Source organism: Vicugna pacos, chromosome 17 (genome assembly GCF_048564905.1).
Source record: "Vicugna pacos chromosome 17, VicPac4, whole genome shotgun sequence".
Classification (NCBI taxonomy): Eukaryota; Metazoa; Chordata; class Mammalia; order Artiodactyla; family Camelidae; genus Vicugna; species Vicugna pacos.
In genome coordinates this window covers 17,273,200-17,294,542 of record NC_133003.1, presented here as the reverse complement: position 1 = coordinate 17,294,542, position 21,343 = coordinate 17,273,200, and the positions used below count along the sequence as shown (strand labels likewise).

The 21,343-nt window shown below is 53.3% G+C and overlaps 1 protein-coding gene and 1 long non-coding RNA gene across 2 annotated transcripts in view; one reads left to right on the top strand and one right to left on the bottom strand.

Moving 5' to 3' along the window:
* ANO10 (anoctamin 10) overlaps window positions 1–13,604 on the top strand; it is a 177,669-nt gene extending 164,065 nt beyond the window's left edge. The window contains exon 13 of the mRNA XM_072941089.1: window positions 13,195–13,604. Within this exon, the coding sequence (XP_072797190.1) occupies window positions 13,195–13,263 (69 nt within the window). The 3' untranslated portion in view covers window positions 13,264–13,604. The remainder of the gene's footprint in view (window positions 1–13,194) is intronic.
* Window positions 6,839–13,214, bottom strand: LOC107033231 (uncharacterized). Its single transcript, XR_012060598.1, has 3 exons — window positions 12,503–13,214; window positions 10,788–10,944; window positions 6,839–10,131 (listed from the first exon to the last, which is right to left on the bottom strand). It is a non-coding gene; the product is annotated as an uncharacterized lncRNA (long non-coding RNA).
* Window positions 13,605–21,343: the final 7,739 nt, after the last annotated feature.

Here is a 21,343-nt window from a genome sequence, read left to right as displayed (position 1 = left end):
CGACATCGCCGGGGGGCCTGTGCTGCTTTGTCAAGGAGGCCTTCCGTGCACTAGTGCACTTTCCCTCACCACCAGCCTTGGCTCCCCTCCAGCTGTACAAGGGGCCTGTGTGAGGGAAGGGGGTTTGATGGCAGAGGGGACCGTAATGTTGAAGCCTAGTGGAGAAAGAAGCCCCCCAGGATGTGTTTGCGGTCACTCTGAAGGGCAGAAGCAGCTGGTCTCAGCACAGAACTGTGCGCCCGCCCCAGCCCGCCTCCGGCTCACTCACAATTCTGGACCACATCTCCATGCTCTTGGTTACCCCCGTGTGGGGACCCTGGCTGGGCTTACCTGGTGCATCACCCTGCCCTCAGGAGCCCACCACCTGGTAGGGACACCACAGGCAGACAGTGTTGTACCAGCTCCTGCCCTGGGGCCTCTGAGCACAGGGCACAGCCCAGGGGGGGACATGGGGGACCGGCAGCCCGAGGAGGCTTTGTGGAAGGTGTGACAACATGCACTATGTATCTACAGAGAGCAACTGGAATTCACAGGTTTATGTAAAGCCTCACGTCCCTGAGACCAGCCACCTGCTGCTGTGTGCTGGTCTGAGGTCGGGGTGAGAGCCAGGCGTGGCCCCCACTGTCCCCAGCGCTCCCTGCACAGCAGCCCTGCCCGGGGCGGCAGAAGGGCAGGGGGGTGGAGACCCCAGAGTTGGGTTCAGGGGTGGGTACAGGTGTGTGAACCTGGCCAGTAGCCCAGGTGTCCCACACTCTCCTGGGGGCTGCAGGTTCGTCACAGCACGAAGCACACCGAGCTGGTGTTAGGTTCCGGAGGTGGGGTCAGTGGGGGGCTCTGGGGGCTCTGCAGCCCCGAGGACGGGAACGTTCGCTGGACAACCGTGGGGAGCGCCCCCCCGCCATGAGCATCTGCACCTGAGGGGCTTTGTTTGGAAAGAGCTGTCGTCTGATTTTGTTGTGGCCTCCGGGCTCTGACTCACCCTGCTGTTATGTTCTGTTCCATTCCCGTCTGGAACATGTTTTCCTCCCGCGCTCAGCCATCACTTCCTCCCCGCCCTGGACGCCTGGCCGCTGCGCCCTGGTGGCCTGGGGAGTGGCGGGCTCTTCCCGCGGACCCAGGGATCCTACACGGGTGCCAGTTCCTCTCTGAACACAAGGGTGGTGGCGCTTTGTCCCTGGGCTTGTTTTCTTAGTCGTTATGGACGTTCTTCTCTTCCCTTCCAGGGGTCTTCATGCCCTTTTGATTAAGCCTGTGTAAGTAAGAGCATTTATCCGCCTGTCCTGCCACGTACTTACCTGGAAGGCTTGGTTCAAAGGGCAAAAATATATATACACCCGCAGCCTGGTACAACTGCATGATTATCCTTGGCCACACGCTTGTGTGTTTGACTTGTCCAAAACAACTTACGGAAACGGTGGTTTGCTTCCCCTTCCTGGGGCCTGTAACTCACCTGTGAATCAGCTGTGGGCTCTGCTAGGCGACACAGACTCACCTCACCCAAGCCTGGCCGTGTGCTCCTAAAACACTTGTCCCACCTCCTCTTAGCAAAATGACTTGCCAGTCCTTCAGGCTAACAGGCAAAAGTCATCTATAGTTTATGACTTTTACAGGAGAGTCTCTGTTAGCAAACAGCTTATCTCTTATGCTCTCTGCTGTTCTTGGCTTCACACAAGAAAATAGGAGTAATAGAGGAAGAACGGAATAGTTGAAGGTGTGTTTAATTCAGCAAGTATCAGATGGATCAGCTTGTGTCTCTAAATAGCAAAGCACGGAGGTTGAGTCCTGACCCACTCGAGATGTTGCGGCTTTTGCTTAAACCTTTGTCTGCTGCCGTGGGGCTTAACCAGGATCGTGCCGGCTGGCTAACAGCTTGCCCTGAGCTGGGACTGGCATCTCTTCCAGAGATCAGGCTGCAGAGAGCGCTGATCACGTGGGCTGGATACCATCTGTCCAGAGCTTTCCAGTTTCCGAAAAGTGTGTGATGGGAACGGAGAAGGAAGCTGCTGCTGCTCTCAAAGCATCAAGTGCAGCCACGTTTTTAGACTCAGAAGCAAGCAGGTGGGGTTGGAATGAAGCGGGTACAAGACTAGCTTCTCTTCTGCAGTGATTTTAGGAGCAGCGTGATGTGCGTTTTACTGTCTGTCCTCTTAGGCCTGCTCTTCTGAATGTGCTGTGTTGATAGAGCTACATTTCAGTCCTGGTTTTGTCCTCCTTCTGAAGTCACAATTTTCTCAGGGACGCATCTGAGTTTGGTAATACTGGCCTCACCTAGAGAACCAAGGACATCTTCTAGGTTCACCCGTGTGTTTGGGGCCTGAGAAAAATCAGAACTTTTCTATTTCCGTTGGGCAGACAGAGTACGATCCTGTGATATTATGGATAGAATAATAAATTAGCTTTTACTGTGTTTCCATTATCTGGGAAAGAACTGAAAAGATCCTTGGGAATTTGGTTAGAAACAGGGAGGAGCCCGTGCATTCATAATGCAGTCTCTGGGCCCCTCCCTCTGACCCCACTTCCCTCCTGGCTTCCTGGGAGCCGCCCCTTCAAGACCCAGAGGGTCGCGTGTGTCCTGCACCCGGCGGTTAACCCCTGATTGATTCCATAATTAGTCTCAGCAAAACTCTTGAGTGATTGCAATTCTGAAAACTCCGCCTCAGCCCATCTAAGACCAACACACAGGCCAGGGGCCCAGTCTCCCCGAAGCACCAGTGCACACGGGAGTAACCTGCAGTTTGGCCGCATGTGGGGTTCCCACCACAGTGCTCCAGCTCCTTCACACGGGCTCTGTGCTCTGATCACACTCTGATCTTGGACTCTTTGCTCTCAAAGACCTAGAGTCCGCGTCTGCAGAAAAGCCATTTCTTCTTCACCGGCGGGGCTGTGCCGCATCCTCGTGCAGGCATTTGTGTGTCTGTGCACATGCCTCTTCGGGCCCTGTTCCTCTAAGAAAGGTTAGCATCCAGTTTTGGAAGGAAGTGTGAAAGGGGAAGTGGGAAACCCACAGATGTGTCCCCGAGTATGGGTGATCTCCGCAGGGAGCTTCTCTGGGGGTGCCGACCGCGGGCCTCGGGGTCCCTGCTAGGGCAGCGACATTCAGGAGAGCTCTGGTGACCAGGGAAGGGGAGGGCCGGGCCGTCCTCCCTGAGGAGAGCGTCCCCGGGGGCGCACAGCACGGCCTAGAGTGAACTGCTCCCATCTCTGCTGAAGGCCCTGCCAAGGCAGCCATGGGGAGCCACGTGATGTCTTGGTGGCCCCAGATCTGACCGCCGTCCTCACAGAGCCTTCTTGAGAACGTATGGGGAGAGAGGAGGCCACGATCTCCTGTCTGCTTCCCTTGGCCCAGCTCCGTGCTGGGCCCCAGCTGTTAAACACTGTCTAGAAACTCAGCTCCCACCTCCTCCTGTCCCCTCACTCTCCCTGAATATAGCTGTTCCCAGAGTCCAGTGAAGACAACACTGTATCGGGCACCCGAGTTCCAGGTCTTCTCCCCTATCTCCAGGCCAGCCTAGTCCCCTCCAGGCAGAGACTCCCCTCTGCAGCCCTTAGGAAAGCCCCACCCCTTACTCAGTGGGATGGACCCCTTCCCTTGCCTGGGGGGGACAAGGACACACGGGGCTGCCAGGCGGAGGAGCTGGCCTGGCAGGTGGAGGCAGCACTGTCCCCGCCCGTCTCACCGCCTTCCCCCAGAGTCAGCAGAGCTGCGCACACGTGTGCATGCACCACACACATGAGCCTTTCAAATAGCGCAAAGCTCAGACACCACACGGCGGCATGAGTCCCCACAAAAGAGAAAAAGAACCCTTCCCTGAGGACCGGCCACCTGCAGAGGCCCAGCCCACAGCGGGGTCCCCTCTCCCACCACCGGGAGGGACAGTCTCAGTTTCTCAGACCAGGTACCCGGCTCCCCGCAGAGTTCAGGAGACTCTAAGATGTCAGGATGTCTCTCTCTTCTCCTTCCTTCCTTCCTTCCCTCTTTTTTTAAAGCCTGTAGTCTATCTGAGATTGCCTGAGGAAGGAGGCTGACCATGAGCCAGAAACAGGGGAACTGCAAGGTGTTTTCTTAAACAGACATTTTCTAGATCACAGGTCTTATTCTCAGTGGTTGGAAGAAGCAGGCAGATTCTTGAAATCACAACTTTCCTGGACAAATCAAATCTCCAGGCCGGCTCCTTGGGCTCCAAAGGCAGAGAGAGCACAGGCCAGTTTACCTTGTTTGCAGGAGCAGAGGGGAGAAGGGCATCTTCCTAGAAAAGTCAGACACTGTGAGGGAGGAACTTCATGCCTGTATGATATGTTTAATCAATTAAAAATAGGCACAGGCTGTAAGATCATCCGGCTTATTGCTAACTCCACCCGTTGCGACATCTGACCTGGGCAGAGGGGGCCCAGCACTGCGGGACCTGGGGTTTCAGCGGCCTGTTGTCCGCAGTGGGGACGGCATCGTGTCACTTCAGTCCTAGATTTCAGACACTGCTGAGTGTGCTCAGGGCCCCGGGACAGTCCTGTCGACCTGCGTTCAGCCGTCCGTGCTGGGTCCAGGGCCTGCCACGCACCCCGGGGGAGGTAGGTGATGGGAACTGAAGTGAAAGGAGAGATGTAGTCCTGCTTACCCAGGCTTAGAGATGGGAGTGAGGGGAAACTAGCTGTTCTCAGGGAAAGGAAGTCCAGAGAATGAAGGATCGAGTCCCTGCCTAGCACTCAGGGTGTTTTTCTTGAGAGAAAGTCAGCCATTCCTGGCTCCAGCCTGACCCAGGCTCTACAGAAGGGGCGCCGAGGCCGGCAATTCTGCTCCCTCCACGGGCAGCCCGGCGGCCGTTCCTACCCGCCAGGGGTCGGGGTCAGCCCCACGGCTGGAGGGTGTGTGTTACTCTCTCGGGCAGTGGAGGTAACATGGGGTTTTAAAAATCATAGTCCATATTGTAATTCTGGGCTTGGTTTTAGTCATAATATTGATTTTGAGATATTAGATGACATGAACAAAGATAGATGTTTGCCTTTGTCAAAGAGCCACCCCCTGTGTAGGCGGGGAGAACCCAGCGCTGCCTGGGACGATCCCAAGGACGACGGGACACTCCTGTGCTTTCTCTGCGTCCCAAAGTCATGCCTGCACTTTACAGGGTCCCCCCGCCCCCCCGCTCTTCGGTGATGGGGGAGGTGTTTCTGCAGGCGGGAGCCCCTCTGCAGGGGCAGGGCCCCCCCTTCTCGTGCCTGCACAGGGTGGGCGCACAGAAAGGGGTGCAGACGCTGTGGGCACAGACGCGGCCCCTCTGGGACAGCTGCACCCACTCTCCTGCTTGTTGCAGTGACCTTCAGTGTTTTCTTAGATTAGACACTATTCCCCATTGATACTTAAGAAAAATGTTTACTTTAAATCTAAAAAACTCTGGTTGAAGCCCTGGTGTGGGCAGTGGACTGTCTCCTACATTTAGTTTGGTGGACTCTTTGCCTCAGCCTTCTGTTTTCTAAACTCTGGGTCTGTTTTTCATGCCACAGGGAAATCGCGTCCCCTCACTCTCCACTACTTGGGACTCATTGGAGGAGCCTGATGGGAGGGTGTTCCTTGGAGCAGCCCCTTGTCCTGGTGTCCATTATCCTGTGCATCCACACCCAGCCCCCCAGCCTGAACTGTGAGCCCTGGGGTGTCCCTAGCTGTCAACTTAGGACCCACAATGAAGATGAGGGTCGACCAGACCATTGTCTTGGCCGTGGCTGGTCACGGACCTCTCTGGTCTCAGCTCCCAAGGGACCCTAGTGACCAGTGTGCTACACATGGGGCTCCCTGGCCTCGGCAGACTCGGGCTGTGGGAGAAGAACGCTGCCCCCGTCCTTGGCTTCCAGGCAGGAAGGGAGGGAGATCTTGCAGGTGTGGTGCTCCCCCCATCCCAGGCCACTGGCTGTGTTCAGATCAAGATGGGGCTAGTTCCTGAGTATGTGATGCTGGGAAAGGCTTGTCCAGGTAGTGCCTCCTGCAGACCTGATGCTGTTGGTCATCTGGATGATCTGAGCCACTGGGTTAATGTCCTGGCAGCATCACTGGGTGTGTCAGTATAACAGATCAGACTGCCTATCTCTCTCTCCTGATAAACAGCCCAGGACTGCATCTCAGTTTGCAGAATAACATCGTATCTAAGAATCTAGTTACTGCAGTGAATGACATCATTTAAAAAGTCAGTTTTTGAAAGAAACTGTCACTGGTCCTCTGATTTGGGGGCAGAGTATTCTTGTCCACTCTTCGTATCTGGACTCAGCCACCTTTTAGGCAGCATCTGTTACCAGTTTCCTTTCCTCGTCTAGTAAAGGAGACGTTGCTTATCTTAACCTTTCTTGTTCCTGGACAATTTATGAACATTTCTACTTTGGCACTTCGCCGCCAGACTGAGGTTGGCTCATTCTTTGTTTCCCTCCCTTGGAGATGCTCTTGTAAGCAGTTTGTCCATCACTGGCCGCCTTTTGTGTGTTTTAGCTGTTCGAGCACTTGTGATTCTGCCAACTGACTGTCCCACCACATTTCCCACAGGTTCTTAAGCACCTTAGAAGCCTTTTTTTTTTTAGTGTATTTTTATTGAGGTAGTCAGTCTACAGTGTGTCAATTTATGGTGTACAGCATAATACTCAGTGATACATGAATATACATATTCATTTTCATATTTTTTCACAAGTTACAATTAGATACTGAATATGGTTCCCTGTGATATACAGTATGAACTTGTTCATCTGTTTTATATATAGTAGTATCTGCAAATCTCAAACTCCCAATTTACCCCTTTCCACCCCCTTCCCTCCCTGGTAACCATAAGTTTGTTTTCTACGTCTGTGAGTCTGTTTCTGTTATGTAAATAAGTTTGTCTTTTTTTTAGATTCCACATAAAAGTGATATCATATGGTATTTTTCCTTCGCTTTCTGGCTTCACTCAGAATGACGTTCTCCAGGTCCATCCATGTTGCTGGAAATGGCATTATTTTATTATATTTTATGGCTGAGTAGTATTCCATTGTATAAATACAGCACAGCTTCTCTATCCAGTCATCTGTCCATGGACATTTAGTTGTTTCCATGTCTTGGCTATTGTAAATAGTGCTGCTGTGAACATTGGGGTGCAGGTGTCTTTTTGAATTAAGGTTCCCTCTGGATATGTGCCCAGGAGTGGGACTGCTGGATCATACAGTAAGTCTATTTTTAGTCTTTGGAGGACTCTCCATACTGTTTTCCACAGTGGCTGCACCACACTGCATTCCCACCAGAAGTGTAGGAGGTTCCCCTTTATCCACAGCCTCTCCAGCATTTGTCATTTGTGGACTTTGGAATGACGACCATTCTGACTGGTGCGAGGTGATACCTCATTGTAGTTTTGGTTTGCATTTCTCTGAAAATTTGCGATATTGAGCATTTTTAGAACCCTTTCTTTAAAGCACACTCTCATGGGTTTCTGGTTGGTTGGTTTTTTAATTAACTCTTAAACTTCCTTTCCAGAATATCAAGCAACTTTTAAAATCTTGCTTATTTACATTCGTGCTTACAGGTCAGGATGGGGTTAACGTGGTGTGTCCTAAAGCCAGACTCCCTTGGTTTGGAGATTTAGCTAAAGCGGAAAATCTGAGCGAAGTGGGACAGGACAAAATTTAAGCCTCACCAAGAATTTCCAAACACAAGCAAACTTTCACAGGATGACAATGTGACCCATCTGACTCTGAATCTCACAGCACAGGTGCACCCAGTGGGTAGCTGGGTGATGTTATAATCGCACAAAACCAGCCCAGAGTTGGGATGCACCACTGGTAAAGGGCCAGGCAGCTGCAAGTTAGCAGCCCAGGCTCTGGAGCCAGATGGCCTGGGCTCAGACCTCTATGAGCTGTGTGGCCTTGGGCAGGTTTCTCAACCCCTCTGAGCCTCAATTTCATCGTTAAAATGTTGATAATGGTGTCTCTCATAGGGCGGTTACGAGGAGCAAATGGCTTAGTATATGCATAGTTTAGAACAGCACCTGGTATATAATGTGTTGGTCACTGTTAATTAAGTTACATGCAGGTAACAGACTATCACAGACATTAAAAATATGTCCACACAGCAGGAGGGGAAAGGAGGTTTCGACATACAAGCACAATTAGACATGTGGGAAATAGGGAGGCAGGGAGGCCGGCAGCCAAGGTTCCCAGGAAGATGGCGCAGAGGAACACGTATGACGCCCAGGGGCACTGCCCGAGGAAGGGTCTGTGACGCTTAGCACTTAGTGGTTTCGTGTGGATTTGGGATGAACAGGAGAGATGGCATTTAGGCTGGAGAAGCTGTCAGTGCCCGCTGGTGGAGGGTGAAAGGACAGAGGCAAGAGCAGCTCCAGTGAGGGCTTCTTGTTCCCAATAAAGTTTCCAAACCCAGGGAGGCGGCTCGCTCGCTCTCGCCTCAGTTTCGCTTTGTCGTCTTTTTGTTAGTGTTCAGTGCCTTTCACCCACCTGTGGAACCTCATGCCCGTGGCGGGGACGCAAGCCTCTGGCTTCTGTGGGCCCCGCACTCGCCACTGGAAGTAATTTGCATTCTCAAGATACCTGTGAGGTCTTCTTTTGAAATGCCTTTAACTTTTGCTTTTGGACATTTTGCTCAGAAACTCAAATGTGCAAAGAACGCAGGGCTCAAAAGATGATTTTTTAAGAAGTTTTTTTAAATTTTATTAAACTACAGTTGATTCACAAGATTGTGTTCATTTCAGGTGTACAGCTTCAGATTCTTTTCCATTATAGATTATTACAAGATAGTATTTCCCTGTGCTATCCAGGAGATCCTTCTTGTTTATTTTATATAATAGTGTTGTGTATCTATTAATCCCATAGTCCTAATTTATCCCCCCCTTCTCCTTTGGTAATCTTGTTTGTTTTCTATGTCTGAGAGTCTGTTTCTGTTTTGTAAATAAGATGATTTGTATTATTTTTTTAGATTCCACATATAAGTGACATCATATGGTATTTTTCTTTCTCTTTCTGGCTTATTTTGTATAGTGATCTCTAGGTCCATCCATGTTGCTGCAAATGGCATTATTTGATTCTTTTTATGGCTGAATAATATTCCGTTGTGTATATTTGTGTGTATACACACACACACATACATCTTTATCCAGTCATCTGTGGATTAGATTGTTCCCAGGTCTTGGCTATTGTATATAGTGCTGCTATGAATGTTGGGGTGCATGTTTTTCAAATTAGGGTTCCCTCTGGATATATGCTGAGGAGTGAGACTGCTGGATCACAAGTTAAGTCTATTTTTAGTTTTTTGAGGAATCATCATACTGTCCTCCATAGTGGCTGCACCAAACTACATTCCCACCAACAGTGCAGGAGGGCTCCCTTTTCTGCACACTCTCACCAGCCTTTATTATTTGTAGACTTTTTGATGATGGCCGTTCTGACTGGTGTGAGGTGATATCCCGTTATGGTTTTGACTTGCATTCCTCTGATAATTAATGCTGTGGAGCATTTTTTCATGTGCCTGTTAGCTATCTGTATGTCTCCTTTGGAGAAATGTCTATTTAGGTCTTCTGCCCACCTTTTGATAGGGTTATTTTTTCTTTGGATATTGAGTTGTATGAGCTGTCCATATTTTGGAAATTAAGCCCCTGTCAGTCACATCGTTTGTAAATATTTTCCCCCAGTCCATAGGTCGTCTTTCCGTTTTGTTTATGGTTTCCTTTGCTGTGAAAAAAGCTTATAAATTTAGGTCCCATTTGTTTCTTTTTGCCTTTATTTCTATTGCCTTGGGAGACTGAACTACAAAAATATTACTGTGATTTATGTCAGAGAACATTGTGCATGTGTTCTCTTCTAGGAGTTTTATGGTGTCATAAGTTTTTAAGCCACTTGGAGTTTCTCTGTCCCCCCGTCTCAGAGCGGCTGCTGGGCTCTCCTCCCAGCCCCTGATGCCCCCTCTCTGTCCAGGCTGGTCTCCCCGCTGGTGAAGGGGCTCCCTCCGGGGCACAGGTGCCACCCCCCCTTTTCCTTTAGTCCTACCCGGTTACATGGGGGTCTTGCAGCTTTCGTTGTGTATCTTCTGTGAGACTTGTTCCAGCTGTGGTTGTATTTTTGATGTGTTTCGGGGGGGGGGTGAGCTCCACATCCCTCTGTCCCCACCGTCTTAGTCTCCTCCTGCCAAAAGATAACGTAAGAAGAGTTGAACCGACGTTTACCTTCCCCAGGGTCAGCTCGCGCAGTTAATGAGCTTGCAGACACCACATCTCACCGGTTGGGTGAGCCAGGTTTGGACCTTGTTAGAGGAGTCCTGCATTCCCACTGGGACCAAGCGGACAATTTGGCCGCCGTCCTGGGCCCCTGGGTTTCCTCCATCAGCACAGAGGCGGGTGGGGAGGGAGGACTGGGTGACTACAGTGCTCTGTCATCAAGGAGTGTGCACCTGAGGCTAGTGGGCCTCAGGGAGCAGGTGCCCCATTGCTGAACTGAACTGGCCCGAGAACCCAGCCCCTGAGCTCTGCCCTTAGAGAGCCTGGAGGCCTCCAGTAAACAGGGAGAGATGAATCTTTCAGGCTCAGGCTCTTTCTGTCCTCAGCCAAGAGCTGCCCAGATAGAGTCCTTCTGTAGGTGGTGGTTGCTTTGGGGGAAGGAGTAATGGAGTAGTTGCTGACAGGTTGAAAACTGGGCAATAATGTGAAGAGAAGGATCCCAAAGCTGGTTGTGGGCCCAGCCAGGGAGTCTCTGCTACAAACCTGGGAGGGTGAAGTACCGTCTGAGGACTGTGGGAAGCATGTCTGTACTTCTCCACAGGGACAGGGGAGCCAGGTACGTACCCTTCACATTAGGCTGCAGGTTTGGTGAACACACTTAGTTATTAGGTTCCTGGTACAGGCAGACCTCAGAGATACTGCAGGTTTGATTCCAGACCACTGCAATGAAGCAAATATTGCATCCCAAGGCATATAAAAGACCATTGTCCATGAAGTGTATCTAAAAAAACAAAAAAAATAATGCTGTTGGAGAAATGGCACCGATAGACTTGCTTAACACAGCATTGCCACAAACCTTCAAGGTCTCCTGTATAATCATTATTCATGATGATGCCAAAAATCAGTCTCTGCTTTTAAAAGAAGTTTGGAGCATAAGTGTTTTAATGAGTCATGAGTTGAGGGAAATTTCATTCTCTCTCCATTCTGACGCTTTATATGGGGAAGACGTCAACACTATTACCCTGCTTATATTTTTATAGGGTTTCAAGAATCCCCAAAGAAGCCAGTTTTTGGTTTTGGTTTTTTTTTTTTAAGGAGATAATGTTGCTTCCCCCCTCACCACGCCCTCCAACAAGAGTCGCTAAGGAAAAGCCAAAGCTCTGGGCTGCAAGAGGCGGCCGGGGTGGGGGGGTGTGTGGACAGAACATGAATCTGTTTCCTGATTTGACAAGTAACTGTAAGAAGTTAAAAGCTAAAAGCTAAATACATTTAACTAAACTAGCACCATCGTGATGATAAAATATCCCTAGATTGTCACAGAATCTTTAGCCACATTTTCCTCCTCCACATGGTGAGGAAAAATCAAAATGAGTTCTGATTCAGTGGGTTTTGAGCCAAAGGAGCCCTATAGGCCCCCCATCTGTGTGTGTGGCTATGGAGGGGGAGGCCCTCTTCCCTGAACGACTCAGCCCCCGGTGACCTGTCTCACTCCTCTCAGGCCCAAGGTCCAGGCGGGGAGAGGTGGGAGTCTCTGAGATGTTCTCCGCCATCTTTCACAATAAGCAAGCTGGAGTCGCGGGCTGTGAGGAGCCGACCCCTTCCAGGCCACAGTGTGGGCTCGGGCTGAGGGTGCCGGGGTGGATGGAGCCCAGCACCGCTGTCCCCGCAGGGCCCAGGCTGCTTCTCTTTAGCAACTCCTCCTGGAGGGTGGGGTGGGGGTAAACAACATTATCCCCATTAAAAAAAAAAAAGGCTTCTTTGGGGATTGTTAAATCAAAAATGGGCTCGCGAGAGGAAAGGAAATGTTACTAATGGAAAAGGGAGTAGATGCAAAAAAACTTCCGGGGAGACTTGGAGGGCATGGCCGTTCCACGTCCCCAGGTTTCTGAACTCAATCACAGTCTGCACCGGCCTTTCTGCCGTGAGTCACTCCCTGCAGGCAGAGCCCACCCCACCCAGCACAAAGTCAGCCCCTGAACCCCGGACGGGCAAGGGCGAGGCAGGTCCCTCCCCAAGTTCGGCCTCCGGGAGTCCACCTCTAGCCGCCCTGGGGAAGACACAGCAGCCTCAGAAGATGAGGACTGTCTGGAGTAAAGGTTGGGGGGTTCTCCCAAGATACTGCAGGTCTAAAAGGAGCCTAAAAGAGGAGAGTGGGTTTAAGCAGGATGAAGCGCCTTTGCATCTATGGTCCGTGCGCGGGTGCTCTGAACACCGCAGTGTTTGTGTTCAGAGTTGTGTTCCCCTCAGTAAGGAGCTCTTATCAACAATTGTGTGTGCTTTAAGCCAAATTCCAAAGGAGTCATTCAGTGATTCAGTAATTAGGGCAGAGCTGTACTCACGTTTTCCAGCACCCATGGGACGGAGGTGGTGGGGCCCTGCTGGCGAGGCCTGGGACTGGAGCAGCAGGACTCCTGCGCACCGGGCCTTGATCTCAGGTGCCGGCTCCTTCCTTCTGTCACCTCCATCTGAGCCTTCATAGGATGTCCGCGAATGTACTGGATGTGGCTCTTGAGACAAAGGCCTGGTCAAAATGTCTGCTGAACAGAGCATCTGCTCTGGGCCAGGGACTCCCGCACAGTAACCCCCACCACCCTGCAGAAAGTGCACCATGGCACCCACTGTGTAGTTGTGACACTGAGGCTTAGAGTGGGCACATTTCCAAGGTCACCCTCTGCAGGAGCAGAGCAAGGACTGGGCCCCACCGTCAGTGCTTCAGACCCCCAGCTCTGTCCTCCCTTCCCTCGCCCCTGGAGGTCCAGGGAGGAAGAGATGCCAGCCGCTTCTCATTTCAGTATCTTTAACATCCCCGTTGGTCTGGGCTCACCCAACACATTTCCACTCACCGTTTACCATTTCCTGTCTCCTCTGGGTCAGAAATGGGGACTCTGGACTCCCAGGGAGCCTCGGGCAGTGTCAGAGGTCACAGTTTCTTGGATGGAGCTAAGGGAACGTGCTGTCCCATGTCTCCCTCAGACGAGGTGCCACCACCCGCGCTTGCATGGCTCACCCGTGTCCTGTGTTCTCTCGACAGCAGGTAAAGCTCGCAACCGAGAACCTGAAGGAGGAGTGGAGAGAAGGTGAGAAAGAAAAGGCGCCCTGAGTGTAGGTGGACGGGGAACCTGGCCAGAAGGCTCTGCGGGGTCCCGGCCGTCCCCAAGCGCCACTCCAGCTGCCTGACCTGCCTCCAGAGCCACTGCTGCCCCAGCCTCACCCATGGATGGACCACCAGCTCCCCATGTCCCCTGCACGGTGACCGCACACCGGGGGGTGGGGTGGGCGGGCGTGTGCCCTCCCAGGAGCCCCCAGTGAGTGACAGGAGCAGTGTTCCCAGAACTCCACAACTTGAGATGCCTCTTTCCTGGTTCTGTTTTGCAATGTTACCAGACCCTTTGTCACAGAAGCAGCGGTAGCCGAGCTATTAAAGGCCACGTGCACCTCTGACTCCTCCTGTCTGTGGGCCGAGCCAGGCCCTCTGCTCTGAACCGGCCGTGAGGGGCACTGAGGGCCAGGCTTGGCCCGAGGCTGAGCGGCTTCCAAAGCATGCAGTGAAGCCCCAGCAGTTCTCTGGAGGTTCTGCTGCCGCGGGACCTGACCCTAGGGTGCCCGGCAGGGCCCACCCCTGCGGGGGAGGCAGCCTTTCTCCTGGTGTTTCCCCTCCCTGGCTGAGCACGACAGCCCCGGCCCACTGGGTACGGCCCTCTGGGCGTGTGGCTCTACCCCAGAGGGCAGGGCTTCCTTTTCCTGTCAGCTGTTCAAAGTGCCTCAGGAAACAGCCAGCCCCTGCCCCCCAGACGCCGCGACCTGCCTCGGGGGGCCCGGCAGGGGCTGAGGTGCCCTGATTCTGTCCTACACGTCAAGGGAGGGGGCGGCCGCAGCAGGACCGCTCCGGTGGGTGTATTTTAAGAAGCCCCGACTCTCCCGTCTGCCACGCGGGGTTGTTCAGTGGGTCCTGCCAGACCGCCGTCTTTGCCAGCGTGGACGTCTGTGCCCTCTGTCCCCTCTCCTCCATGGCACCAGCGCTCAGTGGCTGTGCGATGCCTAATACTTTCTAGAACATGCTCATGTTTTAGAATGGTAGCCCCCGTTCTAGTCCTCAACCCTGAGCCCCCAAGAGCTTCCTCACCACCCCAGCCTGGAGCCTCCATTTGCTGGAAAGGAGAATGTTCAGTTGAGGTCCTTGGACCCGGCTCTTTGATGCCCCCCCGAGTGGCTCTGGGGACCAGTCACATGAATAGTTAGGTGAGGCAGTGGGTTCCGATGTGAACCCTGTCAGCTCCTCTCCCCACTCGCGGGCTCACAGCCGCCTCTGAGCCGGCAGCCTCTCCAGCTGGCCCTCCTCGCCCTGCGACAGTCCAGGCCTTGGGTTCCCTGCACCCAGGACTGTCTCTCCCAGAAGCCTCCCCCTGCCCTTCCTCCGTCTGACCCCACAGAACCACAGCACTTAGCCAGGACTAAGCCAGTCATGCAGAGGGAACTTGGGACCCGAGGTCGGCCTGGACCAGCAGGACTCACCTCCAGGGGGGTTGGTCCCTGGGTCACAGGCAGGAGGAAGACAGACATGGGAACCAGTCAGGTGGCATCAGGAGAGAGGTTGGCGGGAAGAGAAGGCTGCGTTGACCCACTTGGCCTGCAGAGCTGCTCTTTGTGTCCCAGTGCTTGAAGTTGGTGGCATCCGGCTCATTGCTGGTGCCCAAGGTCAGGGCTGGAAGGAACCAAGGTGTCCTTCATGGCTTCACATTTTATAGTCCCTTGTCACCTTAACTGAACTGAGGGAGCCATGCAGGATGACACTGACCCACTGCACGGCCCACACACTGGCCTCACGTGCTTTAAGAGGGTGGCCCCTCAGCCCATGTGGCCACTGTCGTCTCCTGGCACCACTCCCCTCCACCTGCTCCCTGCACTGCATCGGCCCGGACTCGGTCCCTGTCCTTCTGGCCTCACCTCAGCCTCAGATCCAACCCACTCCACTGCCCTGCTGGGCTGGGGTCCTTGTGGCACCCCCCCAACTCCCGCTGTACTGTCTCCAGCCCCTGTGGTGACCCATAGGAGGTCCCTGGGCTGCTCCCCCAGTTCTCCTGGACACCCCAAGGACTCCAGCTGGGGGAGAGCCCTCCTCTCATTCCTAACCAGCCTTCCCAAACCCCAGCATTGACAAGAGCTGGAGGCACCCACCAGCCTTGAACAGATAAGGACTCCAGAGGCAGGAGCCCGAGCCTGGGTAAGAAAAGGTGCCAAGACAAACAGCACCAGGAGGAGACAGAGGCGGCAGCATCTTGGACCAGGCAGGGAGCAGCCGGACAGGAATCCAGAGCCTCCTGTGCACACAGCCCCCTCGGCTCTCAGAGGGCACGTGAGGCCCTGCCCGCACTGGTGAACCCGGGTCTTTGGACCCAAGCGCGACAGCTCTCGAGGATGGTGGGAGCTGCACGGGCGGGTCCGGGGGAAGAGCCTCGGCCGCCCAGGGAGAGTTGGAGACAGGGAGGCGATGTTGCCAATTCCTGCGCAAGCCGGCCCTGCTGGAAGGGTCCCAGAGGGGTGTGTGCAGCCACACAGGTGGCCCTTGCTAAGGGGGACCCTCTCGGGGGCAGGGTGGCTCCTCCAGCTGCACACCTGAGGCTGCAGGAAGGGCCAGGCCACAGCCCAGCTCCTTGCCTGTCACGCTTCCCTCAACTCCCCTCTCTCCAGCCATAACAAACTGGCACCAAGCTCCCAGATCACCAGCGGGCCCTGGCCCACTCTACTTTTCAGCCTGACTCCTCTCACCAGCATCACATTTCACTCTGTTCCCCCTGACATTCACTGGGCCCCCTGGGGCCAGGCTGGGCCCGCAGACCCCCCACCCAGACGCCTCCTTGCTGTCTGTGGTCAGGCCTGGGTCTCTGCTGGCAGACCCCGCCACTGGGGCTGTGGCCTCAGGCAGGGGTGGGAGCAGGCAGTAAACCTTGTCTCCCTCCTGGTGGCCACACTGACTCATCCCCTGCAGTGGCTCCAAAGCTCAGACTTGATAACAGATCTTTCTTACAGGCTTTGGGAGGAAACTAGAAGCAAATGGTCAGGCATACCCAGCCCTACAATGAAGGGGGCGGCCAGGAGCCCACTGCCCTCCTTGATATGCCCTCTGAGCCTGTTTCCTCACGTTGTCCCTATTTCACAGATGAGAAAACTGAGGCACAGGGGGCTTAAGTGACTTCCCCAAGTTCTCACAGCAGTGTGGCCCACGTCTGCCAGGGCCTGCACCACTGCGGCCCCAGCTCTCTCGTCAGCCCTGACCCCTGAGCTCCCGCTCTCCTTCCAGCAGGAAACTGGCACCAAGAAGGAGGAAGGCCACCCAAGGCCACAGAACCAGAGCCCTGGGGTCCAGACTTTTCCTAACCCAGCTTGACCCAAGGCCCAGCAAGGACAGCTCCTGGCACCAGGCAGCCAGCCAGTAACAGGCCTGGCGAGTTTCTTGCTGGTCAGCCAAGTCAGAGGACTTCCCTTGGTGCCGCCATGCCCCACCCTAGGGTGGCCTGAAGAGAAAGGACCTGATAGAAGCTGGAGCATCCAGCACCTCCCAGGGCCACCAGGGCCTGCAGCAGAGACAAATGCGGGCCCGCTGCCAGGGCGCCTGTGTCCTCAGGAGTCTCCTTCAGGCTGGGACAACCCTGGCATCACCACCACGTGGGGCTGCAGCTTCTCCAGAGGGGAGAAGGTGCTTCCCCTGGTCAAGAGGCCCACTTGCGGTCTCCCCATCTCTGCAAAAGTAGGGACCTGGGAAGGGTGAGGGACACTGCTCACCCCAACTTTCTAAGAGTCAAAATTAGGTCTTTTGAGGTAGCTGGGGCCCCAGGCCTGCATCAGGGTGAGGCCTGTTGTTACAGGGCCTCAGAGTGTGGCCACAGATGCCCCGGAAAGAATCACCTGGACCTCGTTCAATGCAGACGCACGGGCGCCACCACCCCGGTCTGAGGAACAGGGTTTGGCAGTTTGGTCTGAGACTGCATCTTTGAGGATGCCTGCAGTGGACGCTGTCATGCTGGAGTTTGAGGACGGCGGGGATACAGGGCTTGCTGCTTTCTCTCAGGAAGGAGCTGATGCTAAAGGCCCTGCAGAGCCAGCCTCCCCCCCCCCACCCTCCAGCTGCCTTGTCACCATGGCCTGGCAGGGATTTGGAGCAACAAGCACCACCCCCACGCGGCCGGCAAGCACCCCTGGGCCTGAAGAGGATCCGGGGCAGAGCAGCAACAGGGTGCAGGACCAAAGAGTCTTTCCAGTTCCCTCAATGCCTGGCATTGGATGACTGCATCTCCCCCGATCGGAGACGCTGGGCTTCCTGCTGTCATTAGGGATCAGCTAAAGTAAAAGAGGAATAATGGCATTTTCCCTTGAGCCTATGGCACAGATCACACTGATGACACGTGGCCGCCTCTCTGGACCTTTCACAGTGCTGGTGAGCTTCCTCTCGGGACAGGGAAGTCACCGCGGTGTCAGGCTCACCTGGCTCCTCCCACTACCCACTGTGGTCTCCCATTCACACCCGAGAGCAGCTCGGCCCAGGCAGGAGGATGCAGACAGCGCGGAGCTGGGTAAGTCCAGGTCTGCTGACCCCCGGGGGGGAGACAAACACCCCCACCCCTACATGTGTGCAGCAGACACAGGCCTGCACAACCAGCCCGAGGCATGAAGAGCTTACAGCCCATCATTCGCTCAGTACCAGGAAAAGCGTCAAAGTGCTGGACAGTGAACCAGAGGGCAACTCAGCAGTGCAGATGCAGATACACACCGCCCTTTACATAGCTGTCTGGCTAGAAAACCAGAAAGCAAGTATGTCCCCACCCTAAGGGAGGCCGAAGAGCCACTAACAGTGATCTCTGCCCCTCCAATCCCAGAACACAAGGCCTAACACCAGCACCACAGGGCTTGTCCTTCACAGACAGAGTCAGCTAAATAAACGGGGAGACTACCTTCCAGGACCTGCCCAAATGCCGCCGACCAGGGTGCCCTGCCCGTACCCTGGATGATCCCTGGCATTTGGGCGACAACTGAAGGAAGGATACAGGGTGCGATCTGCATTGGTGACCTGAAATGACCCAACGATGTACCAACTCCCGCCTAAGCCGTGTGTCCACTGACCCAGGTTTTTGCTGTGCTTCTACAGGACACTGAGGTACTGATTCCTAACAGACCACAGGCAGCCTGGGGCTGACAGACACTTCCTCAGTCCCAGCTGGCTCCCGAACAACAGGTCCCAGGGAGCAGCCCTCCAGCCCAGGGGAGCGCCAGCACGCTGGAACTCCTTGGGACGTGTTGCGACACCAGGTCTCAGCCCCTGACTCCAAATGCCTTCTCATCACGAGCTGTAATGAGCACCCTGACCTGGTCTCATCTACATGTCCGCACCCCTCAGGACCAGAGTTGTCGCGGAATTCGGAACTTTTCGGTACTAGAAAGGTAACGAGATGCACAGACACTGGTTATGTAGGGGCCACAGTGCGGTTCAGTGGACCGCACAGCCTGATGCTGTAATATCGCTTTGCCCGGCCCTCTGCAAGGCTGGAAGGTCAAGCGTCAGCCACTGTCCCACCTCTCCCCATCCAGGTGGGCAACCTGAGGAGGGGGCTCGGGACAGATCAGCAGTACGCCCTGCACCTTTCTGAGCCTCATACCCCCACAGGGAAGCAGGGCCACGCGCCCGCCTGCCCGCGCCTTCCTTGGGGCGGCGCTGTCTGTGATGCCCCCTCTCCCTCTCCCGATGCCTCTCAGAGAGCTTCCTCCTCTCGTTCTCGCCCTTGGAGCTCATCCACTCACCTGCTGCTCTCCCGCTCTGTGGCCTCCACTCCTCGCCCCCACACTGGAGGTGGCCCGGGCTTCTGTCTCTGGCCTTGGCTGCTCTCGGCCTCTGCTCTCGCCGAAGCGCCCATCCTCACGGCCGAGCTCACTCCTCCAGACCTGCGGAAGAAGCTCTACAGAGGGACCCCTCGGCCAGGTGCACAACCTGCGGGCCCAGTGCAAAATGAAAATAGAGTGCCTTTGTTCAAAACTTACCAGGAATTTCAAGACAACCAACTAAGAGCAGGGCAATAAGCCAAGAGAGGGCCCTTCTAGGCAGGGACCCTAGGGGACGACAGACCGGACACAGTGCGACAGCGAATCTGTCTCGTTCCCATCCAAAAGCTGATGTTCCGCCCGGCAATGCTCTTTCCAGCACTACCCCCCAGCCCTCCAGTTTTCCAAGCCAGAAACGCTGAGTCCCTGTGAAGGGATGGAGGAGTCAGGAAGAACAGTGGCTTCTTCCCTCTCAGCGAAGTCCACACCTGTTCCCTGTGGCTCACACGGGACTGATGACCCGAATCCTGCCCAACCCCTCAGTTCTCTGTCCCCTGCACTCTTCCTCCCTCCCGCGACTCACCTTCTTGGAACCCTCCTGACCCTCACAGCAGTGCCCTGTGAGATGTCACCGTCCAACTGCTACCTGGTGCTAATTTAAATCCCTGTTTCTTCCCCAAGGACATCATGAACTCACAAGAACCAAAACTCTGCGATTTTGATCTCTTCCTGACTTCTCAACCTGTAACGCCTTGCTGGGAGTGAGGTGTTTGGGAGTCAGGGGTCCTCAAAAATACATATGAGTCCCCAGCAGTCACAAGGTGCTTGGGTCCCATTAGCTCAAGAAAGACTAGATCCCATTTCCTCTTCGCATCTGCCCCTCACCAGACCCAGAAGTCTGAGGAACCCAGTCCCTGCTGGACTTCAGGGCACAGGGGTAGCCCCAAGTCAGGCGCATCCCGCTGCACAGGGGGCGAGCGAGCCCTGGAAACCTGCAGTCTTTGACTGAACACTGGTCAGTACACGTGTGTTAAGACTACGTGGGGCTGGAGAAAGAACTCCACAAAGCAGGAGGCTGAGCAGCGCTTAGAATGTACACAGATCCCAGCATACACTGCATGCTTCCGCCAGCCAGAGTGGAAAGACTTCAGCATTGTGCTGAGAACTCTACTGAAGTGGTGCATCGGATTAGCCCTAAAGACTGCTCTGGATCTGTCCTCTAAAAGCAAAATCCAAAAGGATCCAACTGATTCCAAGTAACTGTGTGCCAAAACAAAACCCAGCACTTTTTACATGAAGATAAAATCCAGCACTCAACAGTGTGAAATTCAACTGCAACAAAAAAACTGTCAACCTAGAGTTCTATACCCAATGAAAATAACCTTCACAAATGAAGTAAAAGCACATTTGCACACAAGCAAAAGCTGCCAGAATATACTGTCCGCTTACCTGCACTGTAAGAAATTTTAAAGTTCTATAGGCAGAAAACACCAAAATGTGGATTTATATAAGAGAATGAAGAGTGACAGAAATGATAAAGATGTCAGTAAAATAAGTCTTTTCCCATTTGATCTCTTAAAAAGACTATTTAAAGCAAAAATATGTATGCATACATAAAAATAAAAATGACAGCAGTACAAAGAAGTGGAGGAAAACTGAAGTACAGAGATGTAAGGTTCCATCCTACATGAAGGAGTACTGTTTTGAGGTAGACTGTGATTTTATACATACATATATATGTAGAATACATGTATGATTATATTTTATATATATGTGTGTGTATGTTTCCCTACAGTAGCCTTACTAAAGAAATAGAGGCACACAGCCAAAAAGCCAGTGGAAAGTGTTCCGTTAAGCCAAAAGAAGGTAGTAAAAGAAACAACAGATTAGACAAACAGAAAACATTTTAGAAGATGGCAGCTTTGAACTCAACCATGTTGATAAGTACACTAAATGTAACTGGTCTGAACACTCCAAATAAAAAGCAAAGACTGGATTAAAAAAACACAAGATTGGATTAAAAAAAACAAGACGCAACTATATGCTGTCTACAAAAAGACCTCTAAATATAAAGATACAGTTAGGTTAAAAGTAAAAAGATGGGAAAAGATACACTCCCACAAGTCAAAAACAGCCAGAATGGCTGTATCAGTACCACACAAAATGGACTTAAGGACAAAGAATAATTTACCAGAATAAGCAGGAACATTTCATAATGGTGAAAGGGATCAATTCATCAAGACTCAACAATCTTCAGTCTAACAACAGAGCTTCAAATTTCATAGAGAAATAGGCAAAATCCACAGCCATAGTTAGATTTCAGCACTCCTCTCTCAGTAATTTATATACTGAGACAGAAAATCAGTAAGGAT